The sequence below is a fragment of the Telmatherina bonti genome (genome assembly GCF_933228915.1).
Source record: "Telmatherina bonti genome assembly, chromosome: 19".
NCBI lineage: Eukaryota > Metazoa > Chordata > Actinopteri > Atheriniformes > Telmatherinidae > Telmatherina > Telmatherina bonti.
This window is the reverse complement of record NC_136617.1, coordinates 14,296,442-14,310,299: the sequence shown is the minus strand read 5'-3', so window position 1 is coordinate 14,310,299 and position 13,858 is coordinate 14,296,442. Positions and strand designations below refer to the sequence as shown.

The window sequence follows — 13,858 nt, the reverse complement described above, 5'->3', positions numbered from 1 at the left end:
TGGTTCAAATGAATGCCAAGCTAAAATTTCTTGTCACTATGCTGATTCTTGGACAGGACTGGATATCTGAAAACTCATTGTTAACCTAAACAACTAATTATATTTACAGTTTGAGTCAATCAGAATGAGTCAGAAAGCACCAGTCAGCTGAAGTGGCTGTGTTGTTGCTCCATGTTTCAGAGATGAAGTGTCGATGCAACCAGCTCAGGTTTGAGTCCTGTGTAAAATGTGAATGAAAGCATGTAATGATTTGCAAATCAGTTCCAATCTAAAGCCAACTAAAACGATTTCAAAGGCAATTGTTCTGTATTTTAATTTTGAGTCTAGAAACAACCTTTAAATAAACTGGGATGGGCCAAGAAGACTGGAAAAGCTGTGTATTGGTTCAGAAAATAAACACATACACACACACTCACTGTGGGCAATATCCCACAAATAAGAAATAATTAACATGACTAGGTATAAAAAGCGTGAGCCAGAAATGTCAAGTCTTTCAGAAGACGCATCAGCACTGAACTATGTTCATTTAAAAAAAAAAAGGCCTTGTTCAGCAGGAAAACATTCTGTATTACCTTCTAAATGGTAACGTGAAAAATAATGTTAAAGATGACCCAAGTGGCATGTTCCACCTTCACAATCATTACATCTGTAAGAGTTAAGTTTCAATAACTGATTCATTTGATATGTGCCATTTTCAGTGGAATACATGGTTTACATTATTTGCAAATCATTGCATTCTGTTATAATTTACATTATACACACTTTTAGCTTTTCAAAAAAAGGCTGTATGAGACAAACAAGCACAATCCATCCATTTTCAGTAATACTTATTCCAATGCAGGGTTGCTGGAGCTGAAGGTTATCCCAGCAATAAGCAGGCGGGAGGCAGTGTACACCCTGGACAGGTCACCAGTTCATTATAGGGCAACCACCACAATTTTGATCTTTAAATATTTATTCCCTTCCCCCCTTTTTTATAGTGGGATTGTATATATATTTTTTTGCAGTCAGTATCTTATCTGTAATAGACAGTCATCAGAGTTCTCCCAGTTTGGAGAAACTGCAAGGAATTCTGACCAGTGGAGCTCAGATGAAAGCTGCTCAAAATAGAGCTATTTACAAGAATTCAAACTTCAAAAATTTCAAAGCAGTGGGAGCGAACACTAAACACAGGAATTTAAAACTATATAAATTTTTAATAAGACAGTTGTTGTCTCTATTTTCTTCGCCTGCATCCACATTAGCTGCCATTAGTGCCCTACTGCTGATGAGCGAGTCCATCAGGAGTTGTGTCAGACTTGATGGAAAGCTTCAGGCTGGGTATAAGATTTAAAACATGGTAAGAGTTTATTTTTTAAAGGCTTTTCATTTATTTAACTGTTTAATAGACTTGAGTCACAGCAGTAAGATACACTGAGCAGCCACCCTGGATGTTGCCTGGTTGCAAAAATAGCGACAATCTAAACAACTGTTTCAGGTTTTGAGATCTTTTAGATGACAGAATTTTACTCTTTTGGAAGTCCCTTCTGAGTAGATGTTCACAAAGCTTCCACATTATAATTCTTCTCCAAATCTGATTACAACTACTCCGGGTAAGATACTGACTACACATAATTAAGTCACATAAATCCACTTAAAAAAATAGAAAACAAAACACTGGTTTATCTCTTTAAAGTATTAGAACTGCATCAGAGGCATTTCAGAACTGCCTTCGCAAAACACCAGAAACTTGTGCAAATACAGTAGATACGTCAGTAATACTGGCAGCAACAAGCTTTGTTAGTGTTAATTCACAAAATGATAGGTGGTCAAACAGAACAACTGGGACTTTTTGAGAATCTTTTATTTTTTTTGTTTTCAGGCGACATTCTCATGTTCTTTTTCAGCTGATGTTTCAGGTTTTTTTTTGTTTTTTTTAATATGTTCTAATCTTTTCATCGTTCCATGCAAAAACATAAAGAAGCAAACCTCCAGGTTCCTGCGTCTCCATGGAAACTCCTGATTTTTGAGTCTCTATGTCCTGGACATGCCTCTATTAGTCACATGACTCCTGAGGAGCTGCTGTGATTGGCTGGCAGCTTGAGGTCATTTTGGCCTCTACCTGCTTTTCAAAGCATCTGTCGCTGCGCAACCCTGTCCCTCGTTGGGTCAAGGTATGGCGCCTCCCATCTCACGATGACATCATCATGGCACTGTTACGTCATCAACGTGACATCATCATGCAGCATGCAGCAGCACAGGAGGATCATAGGACTTTTTAAAAACCCCACCCAGCAACAATGTGTCCCCTCCTGTTTTGTCCTGGCCCATTACTTGGATGATACAGTCACTCCCGTCTCCTGATGCTACGACTTGCCGCCGCCCTCTGTTTCCTTATTGGTCAGTGGAGCCAAGGCAGGGTCTACCAATGAGGTGGCAGGAAACAGTTTAAACCAGCCTATCACCATGTTGGACAGGTCCAAATCATCCAATAAGATCTGAGCAGCACCCATGAAAGATTTATGGTCCATTCGCCCATAGTCGCCCCAGACAATGATCTGCAGAGACAGAAAAGTTCGACCTGAGTGACATCACACACAAACGATTCAGTGCTACATTCAATGGCAACTGGGATGTTTGAGATTACAATCACCACTTATGAAATAAATCAAACGGGACATTTTATGAGGTCAAACATCATTGTCAGATTGAGCAAACTATTTTAGCGCCCACTTTCTCAATGTATACCATTCCCAAAACTGTAACATGACTGTAAAATATTCATTCTGTTTCAAACATCTTATTAACAACAGCTTGTGTTGTTCATAACACAGCAACAAAGTAAACCTGAGGGAAGCCATGATTGTTCAACGTGACTTTAAGTTTTAGAGTAGTCCAGGGGTGTCCAGCTCCAGTCCTCAGGGGCTATAGTCCTGAAAGTTTTAGTTGTCTCCAACCTACCTGGATCAACTTAAACATTTCTCCTCAACAGCTTGTTGTCAACTTCTGCCCAAGCATGTTGACCCAATAATCAGAATTTCAGTGTGCTACAGCAGCAAACATTCAAGACTGAAGCCCACGAGGATTGACTTTGGACACTCCTGGAGTAGAGTAATTGTAGCAGATGTGACATGAGAGTTCAGCGACTAGTGCCATCATCATTTATCACTTGAAACTGCATCAGCAGGTAAAATAAATCCAACTGGTTCATGCATACTTTGGCTACTCTGTCTTACAGCTAATCAACACCAAAGTTCAGCTAATCAGCACAACTGCGTATCACTAACATGATTGGAATCCATTTTTAAATGTCTGCAATTTCATGTTGACTGACTACATTGGCTGCCAGCCATTGTTACAGCAGAAATCCCCTTACTTCCAGCATTTTGGAGTATTTTGGCTCATCTTTCAGGACCCACACACTATTGAGTTCTAAGACTACGGAAACTTCACAATCATAAGAGACATCTTTTGATGTCTTTGGCAGCCAATTAGTTAAAATAGTTGAGATTTTGCTCAGTTTTTATCTAATTTGATTTTGCATGGGGGGCATTCCCAGTCTGTGTTTGACTGCTGAATCTAATTGTGTCTGTATGAGTATGTTTAGCTTGAGCCTATTTTGTTGGAAATGGAAATGCATGGAATATACCTGTAACACTTTTCCTTCAGGATTTTCTTCAAATTGTAGCTGTTGCTGATAAAGAGGATCGAGGGTTTTTCTCGCCAGACGAGTTCTTCTCTTCAATACACACTTCCCATTATCCATTAAATACACCTTAACATAAGGAGCTGCAAAATAAAATGCCCATATTAGCTATATACACACACAGGATACCTGCACTTATCTACCTCATATCTTTTTAAATAACAAAATGACAGATGGGATTCATACAGGTTTACTACAAAATAGCAGTTGTGGGTATTAAATAGTTGTACAGCTATCCAGATTTATAGTCAAGAGCAAGTAGTTACTACAGAACTATGAGGATATTAAATACCAAGTAATGCATTTTGGATTGAGCATATTATAAAGTTTGACCCTTTAAATTTCAAGGAAGCCAGAGTACCCAGAGAGCTTTATAAGATGTGCTGTACAGTAAAACTCAATGTCTTAATAGTGTTGAGCAATTAATACTTTTGATTTTTAAGTGTTTTCACCTGGAGTGTTCTTGTTGCCTTGTTTACCCACAAGGCCTCGGGCTCGAATCACTTCGACATCCAGGCGCTCCTTCCTGTACACCATCCCGATCTGGATGTCACCTGATCAAACAGAGAGCCAATCAGATCAGCTCATCAGATGTAAATGTTATTGATCTGATGTGTCTTACTGACATAAAAAAAGATGAAACACATAAATGCTGTAACAGTTATCTTTTCTTTTGGTTTTTGTTGTTGTTAAAAATGATGTTTCCAGTTAAATTTCTGTTAGTCAGAGATGAAAATCCCTTCAACTACAGAGGTGTCAGTTTCTACACATGTACAATATAACAATTTGCCAATGTGAATGCTACATCATACAATAAATATTAATATCTAACTGAGGAAGATCAATCTAAGCCTATAAAAAAATTAATTTTGTAATGCTGAAAGGCAAAAAAATACTCGTATGTAAAGCCAAAGAGCTTTATAGTCTCTGAATATCAAATTATTAAGATAAACTTATGATTTAATGGAAATTCTTTGAGGACATAATGCATAAAACAACCATAGTTAAATAAATAATGTATAAATATAAATATAGGGCCTAAGAAAGCGAGTAATAACTTAATATAAAATACCAGTGTATTCTTACCCATGGGAGGTGTAGCTAAAGTCTGCCGTCCAGCCAGCTGGGCAGGGCCTAATCCCTCTAAGAAGCCAGTAAACTGTTTGTCTGATGCCAGCTTCACTCCCGGAAATATGAGACTGGTGGTACGTTTAAAAAAAAAAAAAAGAAAAAAGAAAAAAGAAATAGGCATTTATAGATAGGAAATGTTAAACCTAACATGCTATAAAATAAATGTCTAAGTAAACTGCATCAAAAAAGCAAGAATACAACAAACACAGCATAAAGGAGTAAGAGTAGAGTAATGCATAAAAAAGCAAATTATGATAGAGTGAGGGGCCAGAGCATGATAGAAAGTAGAAACGAGTAGTTAAAGAGCAATGATGGACAAAAAAAAAAATGATGAAGGCAACTTCAGACAACATCAAACTGGAGATATATATGAAGGACACAAAGGTAGAAATTAACGTCAGACTATTAAAAAAATCTGAATGATGATGGTTGAAGGTGATAGAAGAAACAGGAGTGACAGAGTCAAAAGGGGACAGTAAGAAGGAACAGAATCCATGCTCACGCTCCGGGTTTGGGGTCCTCAGCGTCCGGATCTCGACTTGGTTGTCGGGTGAATCGGGATTTAAACTCGATGGCCAAGCCAGTCTCCACACTCCTCTGGACAGGAAGTCTTATCACCTTCTTCTTCTTCTCCTCTTCTGCATGGCACATCAGAAAGAGAGAGTAAGAAGAATAAGTGATTAAGCACAACTGATCAGCTACATTAATTCCACTTTGTGCAAGGTGATGACAGATAGCATTCATGTAAAGTAAGTGAAAAATATTAAAATGGTTGTTAGCCAGTCAAACCCGACGCCTCCTCTGGTTGAGTTGGATTGATAACCTTAGTTATCTATTAGTTCTATTCAGGCAGAAGTCTCCACAACATCCCAGCGTAACGTTTTAGACATAAGCTCATTAAATGTTGAATAAACAGCAAATCATTCAGGTTCTCTTTCTGTAGATACCAGCTGATCACTGTATTTCCAATATACCCCCATTGGCCTCATTGAGTGAAACTTTAATATTGTAAAATGTAAAATCATTGATTTGACATTAAAATAAATCGCAGAAGGGCCTAAAATGTGTGCTTGTCAGACACTTCTACTAACCAAAATATTAACTAATTTAATGGTTTTTCATTATCATTCATTGGTTAAACAAGGACTGACCCTCTGGATTGAGCTGGGAGGCACTCTGACTCTTTTTTCCCAGTCCGACCATTCCCATCATCCTTGCTCCGAAGCTTGAGCGTCTCTTCTTGTCGTCATCATCGTCATCATTTCGCCCCAATGAACAAATCTCCCCTCCAACACTTGAAGACTTGGTAAGAGGAGCTCCAGGAGTGGGTGTTGCCCTGCAGATGGACAAAAGTATAAAATTTTTCCAACACAAAAGTACGACCTCATCAGTCAAAACCCAAATGGGGAGCAGGAAACATGTACACATTTAATTCCACTGAGAGGGAAGGACTTAAGGATTCATTCAGCCACCTTAAGGATCCATTAAGAGCTATCGCAATGTTTGTTATCATCTCTGGAAGTCAACTAAGGCTTCCCAAATCTGGATATGAGCACATTTATGTAAAATGGGCAGCGCTGTGACCCATATCTGCTTTTTGTCTATATAGCAGCAACCATGAGCTACTTGTACATGTGTACATTTTGAAACAACTTTTGTCAGAGCTGAATGGTAATGATTTGGTACTGACCCCAGATTGTCAGTCACTTTTTAAAGACCATTTCAAATTCATTTCATCATCCAATAAAATAAAGATAAAATATGAAAACAGTTTTACAGGCAATTTGGCCATGGCATTATATGTAAGAGTAAGAATGGACAATAAGATGGAGAAGGCTTGCACTTAGAAGAATGCAAACACACAAGTGAATGAATTTGACCACTTCATGACAGTGAAAACAAAAGTCTGAATCAAGATTTACCTAGCTAAACTACTAACTAGTTTATAATCCAGGTTCCTGATGATGTGGGGTGTAAACACATCTGAGGGGAGAAACAAACACCTGAACGTAAAGGACATGTATGGATAAGGAATAGACAAACAACAATACACAGAAGAAGTGCTCAACAGTACTCAGGGCCACTGCTTGAATAACTAATCTAGTTCCAGTTACATGTCGTTGTTTAATCTTACTTTGATGGCTCAGGTTCCTCTTCCTCCACTTGTTCCTCCACTGATTCGCTCTTCTGCAAAGTGGCTGCACCCTCTGCTGCCCCCCCTTTTTCCTGAGCTTCCACTGAACCTGCCTCTACTGACTGACCCTCCACAGATTCCATTTGACTGTTTCAGCCAATAAGACGAGAGAACAGCAGCATGCACACAGAAACATGCAGATTAGAAATAGCAGAACATGATCATGCAAAAGTGGTAAAAATGAATGCAAACAACACTTAATACAAAACATGCCAACACAAACAAAGTGTGTAAAACAACAGCAGATTGTAAAATGTGAATGGTTGGCTGATACATTACTGGAAGTGAGACAGGAGTGTGTAAATAATTTACATACTGGTCGAGCTGTGTGTGCCACTAATATTACCAGCTTTGCATGTGCATTCAGTTATTTGGTAATTATTTTCCATAAAAGCAACACAAATTGATTGAAATAAACGAGGACGGTGTGTGTGTTGGGTTATTTTTTGTGTGCATCAGCTGTATTTCTTATTTCAACCTGGTCTGTGTTTAGTTTCTGGTCCCACATCTGTGACTGGTTCTTTTTTCTCACCTGATCTTACGGACAGTTCGGTTGTCAGAGGCATTGGACATGGCTGAAACATCGCTGATATCACTATCTGATGATTTAAAGGACAGACTGTCCCTCATCTGGAAACAGAGGAAAGGAGAACAGATGTGTGGAAGATCAAGGACTTTATGTGACTGTAATGTACATTTGTGGTGTGTGCTTACCTTTGTAGGATCCTTCAACACACCTGTGTAGAAAAAAGAAATGATTAGTGGTCTGTTGTTTACTATTTTAAGCATAGTCAGAGTTTAAAAATGGTGTAACAGTTTCAATATACAGTCTGTCTCAGGCTACTTATGGATAGTTTTGTCACAGCAAATATGCATTTACATGTAGCAAAAAAAAGTAAAGACAGTTGTGTTTGGTTGATCATTTTTCCTGATTCATAATATGAGTTAGTGTTTAATTAAACATTGTTGGAAAGCATGAATAGTCATAAGGTATAACTTGTATGGATCAAGCATCAGTGGAATAAGCAGCATAATTAAACATGTGAACAATGTCCCCAAAAAATTCATAAATCCCCTGCAGAATCCTCCTGTTTGTATTCACTCTTGTTATAAACTGAAGATACAACACACATTATGATATCATGGGTCACAGAAAGCAGAACAGACATCATAAAAACAACAACTGCAAAGAGTTATTAGTGATGAAAAAAAAAAAACAACAATTTAAAGAAGAAGAAAACAAACTAATGTGTAAAAAAGCTGTATGAAGATATGGATTAGGTTTCAAAGTTTCTAGACCAATGTTCAGTGGGTGATCTTCTGACAGCAGTAAATTCATCTTTAGAGTTGAAATTCAAATAAAAGATACAAAACATGAAAATAAATATTCAAAGAGTGCAGAGAGAAAAATATGTGGCAGAAAAAACAGTGTCTATACCTTCTCTGTTTGCTGATAACACCTCCCCTTCAAATGATTATGATGAATGAAAACAACAGAAAACCCAACAGAAAAAATTATTCACAGATTTTCGAATAACACAATGTATGAATGATGGATGGAAAGCTGAATACATTAATGGTTGGGGTTCTACTAAGTCTGGTCTACGAATGTACAGAAACTGTACTCACTATGCAATGCAGTCAAACACAACAGCGCACAGTCTAGTAAAACAAACAAAAAAAAAGCCCAAACAAGACAATCACATTTTTATCATAATTTTTTTTTATTAGTCAAAAATGAATCAATACCTGCTGTTTTCGGAAATAGAAAAATTAGTTATTCAGCATTTGTTGTCGACGTGAACCAGTCGTGTGTTTTTTTTTATTTAAAAATGCTGTGTGTATTGGAATTTTTCCTCTTCTAATAATCCAAAGCTGAAGAAACAAAAAATGAAAGTCCTGACAAATACAGTCAGCATTTATTATTATCTATTATTTAGAAATAAAAGGACTTATATTGCAATGTTTATCAAATGAACGCTGACCTGAGGTGGTGTCTAACTTGGTCCCACCACTCTTGGAAAAACAAAACCTAAATCTCATAGTTTTATTTTCTATTTAGATATACGTTTGATGATAAAATAAAAAAAGAAAGAAAAAAAGGACCTACTTATAACTCAGCAGTCTTACAATCATTCAGTGAATGATAGACTAAAAGATGGATGGATGTTTGGATTACAGGTTGGAAAGGTTTTTAAAATTTGAGAGTCAAATAAAATCCAAGACCTTTTGCCATCATTTCACTGCAGATTTAAGAGTTAATATCACATGTGCGGGTCACACGATCTAAACACTACATGTCTGAATTTGGAGGTTGCTAACAGCCGGTACCATACCATTTGGTGTTTTCTTCTGTTGGTCCTGCCATGTGACCTCTGCACCAGAGATAAGTAATTGGTCAGAATGCAGTGACACCCTGACTCTGTTCAGGTCATCTGAACAGAGTCAGGGTTGTCAAACCAGTTTGACAAGCAGGTTACACACCTTAGAGTTAATTATCAACCACACCAAAGCTACAACAAACCAACACCTGAGTAAAACTATGAGATCAACCTGAGAATGAACTTGCCTTTCCTAGTCCCACCAGGTGTCGCTGATCGTCTCTCTGGATCTGAACATTGCGGGTGTCATGTGATGATGTCAAGATGATGTAACAAACATAAACATATAAATGAATAAATTGCACTGATGTTGAAAAATGTCTGACTGACATGCACACAAACATGCAAACACGCACAAACATACTGTACCTAAATAAACCATAACCATATACTGGTTCTAATGGTCTACAACTGGGCTACTCAATTCAGTCCCACGAGTGCCAGTTTTAAATGTTTCCCTGCTCCAACACACCTGATTGAAATTAAATGGCTTCAACTAGCTATGAAGTTTTGCACAATACCTTATTAATTTGAAGCAGGTGTGCTGGAGCAGGGAAATACTGAAAACCTGCAGCATTCCTGCTTCGTGAGACTAAAATGAGTAGCCCTGGTCTACACAACTGGCTGGAGAAACATGTCACACCTCTGAAGTACACACCTGGAGTCTGTGGGGGTGGGACTGGTGAAGGTGCTGGTGAGGGGGCTTGTGAAGGGGCAGGAGTAGGTGTTGGGACAGGTGTTGGTGCAGGTACAGGGGTCAAGGTGGGTTGTGCCTGAACAACAGGAGCTGGGGCCTGGACTGGAACAGGGACAGGTGGGGGTGCAGGTGCAGGAGCAGATGAAGGTGCAGGTGTGGATGCAAGTGCGGGTACAGGTGTGGGTGCAGAAATGGGTGGGGGTGCAGGTGCGTGTGTGGGTACAGGTGCAGGTGCGGGTGTAGGGGCAGGTGCAGGTGCAGGTGCAGGTGCGGGGGCAGGTGCAGGTGCAGGTGCAGGTGCGGGGGCAGGTGCGGGTGCGGGGGCAGGTGCAGGTGCAGGTGCGGGGGCAGGTGCGGGTGCGGGGGCAGGTGCAGGTGCTGGTGCGGGTGCAGGAGCAGGAGCGGGTGCAGGAGCAGGAGCAGGAGCGGGTGCACGTATAGGTGTGGGTCCAGGTGCAGGTGCGCGTATAGGGGCAGGAGATGGGTGATGAGCTGAAGGAGGAGGTGGCCCCTGGATTCGTATGACAGGAGGTGGAGGTGGTTGATGATTTACTACAGGAGGGGCCTGATTTTGGAATGGGGCAGGGACATGATGATGTGGTGTGGGGGGGATTACAGTTGTTGATGGTGCTCCTGTGGTTGGCATGGCCAAAACTGATGGACAGCAGAATGTTTTGGAGGAAATGGAAACAAAAAATGATAAGGGACATGGATAAACACAGAAAATGAGAAGATGAATGCCCGCATGATCAGCTTCAGAGACTGACCAATCACATTACTAGTTCTATGCATGACACTAAACTAAAGCAACGGGTTAAAAGGTGGCTGAACTTCAAGTTGGCACAAAACTCAACCTTTTGCCACCACAATTCAGACAAGGTGGAGAATCCCCATGTGAACGTCATTGTGCAGATCCCAATCTGTTACCTTTAACTAGGAGTAATTTACTGCTGCTACAAAACTACAAAACTAACAGGTTTTATTTACAAAGGGCAGCAAATAAGTAGAACTGCTCTAGTTCCAAGCAAGTACACAGCATTCTTGTATTAAAGTCAGTACCTGTCTGTACAGAGTCTGCAGCTTCTCCATCTGAAAAAACACAACTCAATGTTAGGCTGCCATGACCCCCCTACTGTCACACTTACAGTCCAACTTACTCCGACTGTAGACCCCCACTGAATATACCAGTTTCATCCAATAACTAACCTCTCTAAATCTCATTCTGTTAATAAATAATCTAAATCAAATACATCATCTAAAATGGCAGAAGGATATAATATATAAATAATTAATATTCAATCCCTTTCTAAATTTCTGGAAAAACAGTAAAAGTGCAAATGATTTCAGGAAAATGTGACTGCAATGATAGTATGCAGGTGTAAGGACCATAAATACGCTGTAATCTTATTAGATTGATATTATATATGCATTTACAGGTACAGAAGTGTTTGCGTTTTATAAAGAGTTGCTGAATTCATTGTTATTTATTGTTTTCCCTTGAACAAATGCAGTTTTTTGTTCAAATTCAGCTCTTGTTATGCTACATTTGGTGGCAATTAGGAACTGGATTTGTTTTTTTGTTTTTTTTTTAAAAATAAAAAAAAGCAGTTAACTCAGTGAAGAAAAAAAGGATCAAAGAAAAAAGTTTTTTGTTGACCATGATGTTAAAAATATGGATTTTATTACCACTTCTGGGGAACATAGAAATCAACATTAGTAGAAAGACAGAATATAAGACGGGACTCAGTTTGAAATGAACCACTTGGTATGTGAAATCAGAGGGAATATAATGTTGCACGTGAGTCCTGTCATCAGCTGACACCTTAAAGTGAGAGGTATTCAACCTTCCCAGCATACATACTTCTGTCCAGAGGTCCTTTTGGCGGAACAATAGGAAGTTGGCGCCCTCTGCGGCTGCAAATCGGCGTTCCGGTTGGACTTGTGAGGGTGGATCCACCTCGAGCATTTGCCCTGTTGGACAGAAAAAAGAATGAACAAACAAAAAAATAAAACTACTAACCTTAAAGGAAGAATTAAGGTGTCAGGAGTCAAAGTGGTGGAAGTCCTTACAAATGAAAGTTTAAGGTTTCATGTTGTAGGCTTTTGTTTCAGTTTCAAACAAGCCACCAGCACTAATTTTAGTGAGCTTTTACAGAAAGTGCAGTCAATCATGGAAACTTTCCAAGTCCAGAATTTAGTTTGAGAGCCAAGAATCAGTGTTAACACAGACCCTAAAAATGATATTTTACAAAGAAGACAAATAAGACAAGCTCATGCACAATAACCAAAAACATTATGACCAAACATGCTGCAAAAAAAAATATGATCAGATGTGAAATGCATGCAAGAAAACGAAAAATTAAAAGTTAGTGGTATGATGTCACTGTAATGACAGCAAACAGGAAGGGTAAAGATCAAGGGAGCATGGTTAGTGGTGAGTCAGACTTCATGCTTGTCTCTGAAGGATGAAAGCCACACTCAGCAAACGCCACAGAGACGGAGCTGCTTTCTAATCAGTCAGCAGCAGGTTCACCTGATCAGGGCAGGTGAAGGGGGGGCGGAACGACCAGACCTCAGGTGAAAAGAGTCAGCTCGGTCGGTCGAGTGTGAGCGTGTGTAGATGCGTCGGTCAGCCATCGCTCGCTGGTCAGCTGAGCGAGAGCGACTGTAGTAATCCCTCCGGTCCATCCCACGGCTGTACCTGCACGTTACCATAACAATTGTCACCCACTTTCACCTTGACATTCACTTCACCTGTGGGATTGATTAGTTAGATGGTTAAACAAGGAAACCAGGTTGCCATCACCTGTGGAGGTCTGTAAATCAGAAGTATAAGGCACTGCACCAAAGAAAGTTGGACTTTTGGCTCTGCATTTGCTAGAAGGCCTTAACGTGAGAGACAATCCGGCAGTGGAAGGGAGGAAGGAAATTAAGGTTATTTTAAGACCTTTCTCAAAACAAAAGCAGAAACCAGACAGACTCTAGAGATGCATTAAAATAGTCCGGAATGTATGAAGACCTGAAAATAGCTGGTAAAATAGGGATAAAACAATACACAGAAATGAACAACTGGCTGTGCTCTACATTTGTCCTCTATATCTACGTCTGTCTACATCTACAACTATTTGTCTATCTTGTTGCCTGTTTACCTCAGTAGTTCCTCATCATAAGTATCAGGCTCATAGGGGAAGTCAGGGATGAAGTCCTGACTAAAGAACAGAAAAATGTCAAAGCTCCAGTCTAGACATGATAAAGCTGATCATTACTTCATTACCCATAACTCCCAGCGCTCACCTGTAATCCTCACAGTTCCCATTCATCATATGGTTTGTCCAGGTGTGTTGTGGACCATTTAAGTGTCTTACACACAAGAAAACACATTTAGATAGAGTTACTTTAACTACACAGATACTATTTCTGCTACTTTTAATTATGTTGTTCTTACTGCCACAGTAGAAATACCTGTCATAAGAATCAAGAGAGTTGGCAACAGACATTCTCCTTATTGGTCGCCTAAATAAATAGAAAGACAGGGAATCAGATCAGTAGTACAACTGTACTATAGATACTACTACAGCATAAACTGCAATAGACTGTGTTGCAAGGAAAAGTAGTAGTACAGTAAGTACTAAAGCCAAAACCATGAAGGCTGAAAACAGTTTTATGTCTTGCAGTACAACAAACAACACAACCGGGACTAAAATCAGTACTTCTGTCCGGATACAACCATAAGTAGCATCACAAAAGTACTATCAGCACTACGGTATACA

General features: G+C 39.4%; 1 protein-coding gene across 1 annotated transcript in view; it reads right to left on the bottom strand.

Moving 5' to 3' along the window:
* Positions 1-2,345: 2,345 nt before the first annotated feature.
* The window catches only part of LOC306769915 (regulating synaptic membrane exocytosis protein 2-like), a gene marked incomplete at both ends in the record, with an annotated part of 37,380 nt that continues 25,867 nt past the window's right edge, over positions 2,346-13,858 (bottom strand). Inside the window, 15 exons of the mRNA XM_079258682.1 lie at positions 2,346-2,537; positions 3,629-3,768; positions 4,138-4,239; positions 4,772-4,884; positions 5,319-5,454; positions 5,968-6,152; positions 6,951-7,097; positions 7,543-7,640; positions 7,725-7,747; positions 9,580-9,621; positions 10,050-10,742; positions 11,950-12,059; positions 12,622-12,789; positions 13,238-13,297; positions 13,383-13,601. Of these exons, the coding sequence (XP_079114808.1) occupies positions 2,346-2,537; positions 3,629-3,768; positions 4,138-4,239; positions 4,772-4,884; positions 5,319-5,454; positions 5,968-6,152; positions 6,951-7,097; positions 7,543-7,640; positions 7,725-7,747; positions 9,580-9,621; positions 10,050-10,742; positions 11,950-12,059; positions 12,622-12,789; positions 13,238-13,297; positions 13,383-13,601 (2,428 nt within the window). The remainder of the gene's footprint in view (positions 2,538-3,628; positions 3,769-4,137; positions 4,240-4,771; positions 4,885-5,318; positions 5,455-5,967; positions 6,153-6,950; positions 7,098-7,542; positions 7,641-7,724; positions 7,748-9,579; positions 9,622-10,049; positions 10,743-11,949; positions 12,060-12,621; positions 12,790-13,237; positions 13,298-13,382; positions 13,602-13,858) is intronic.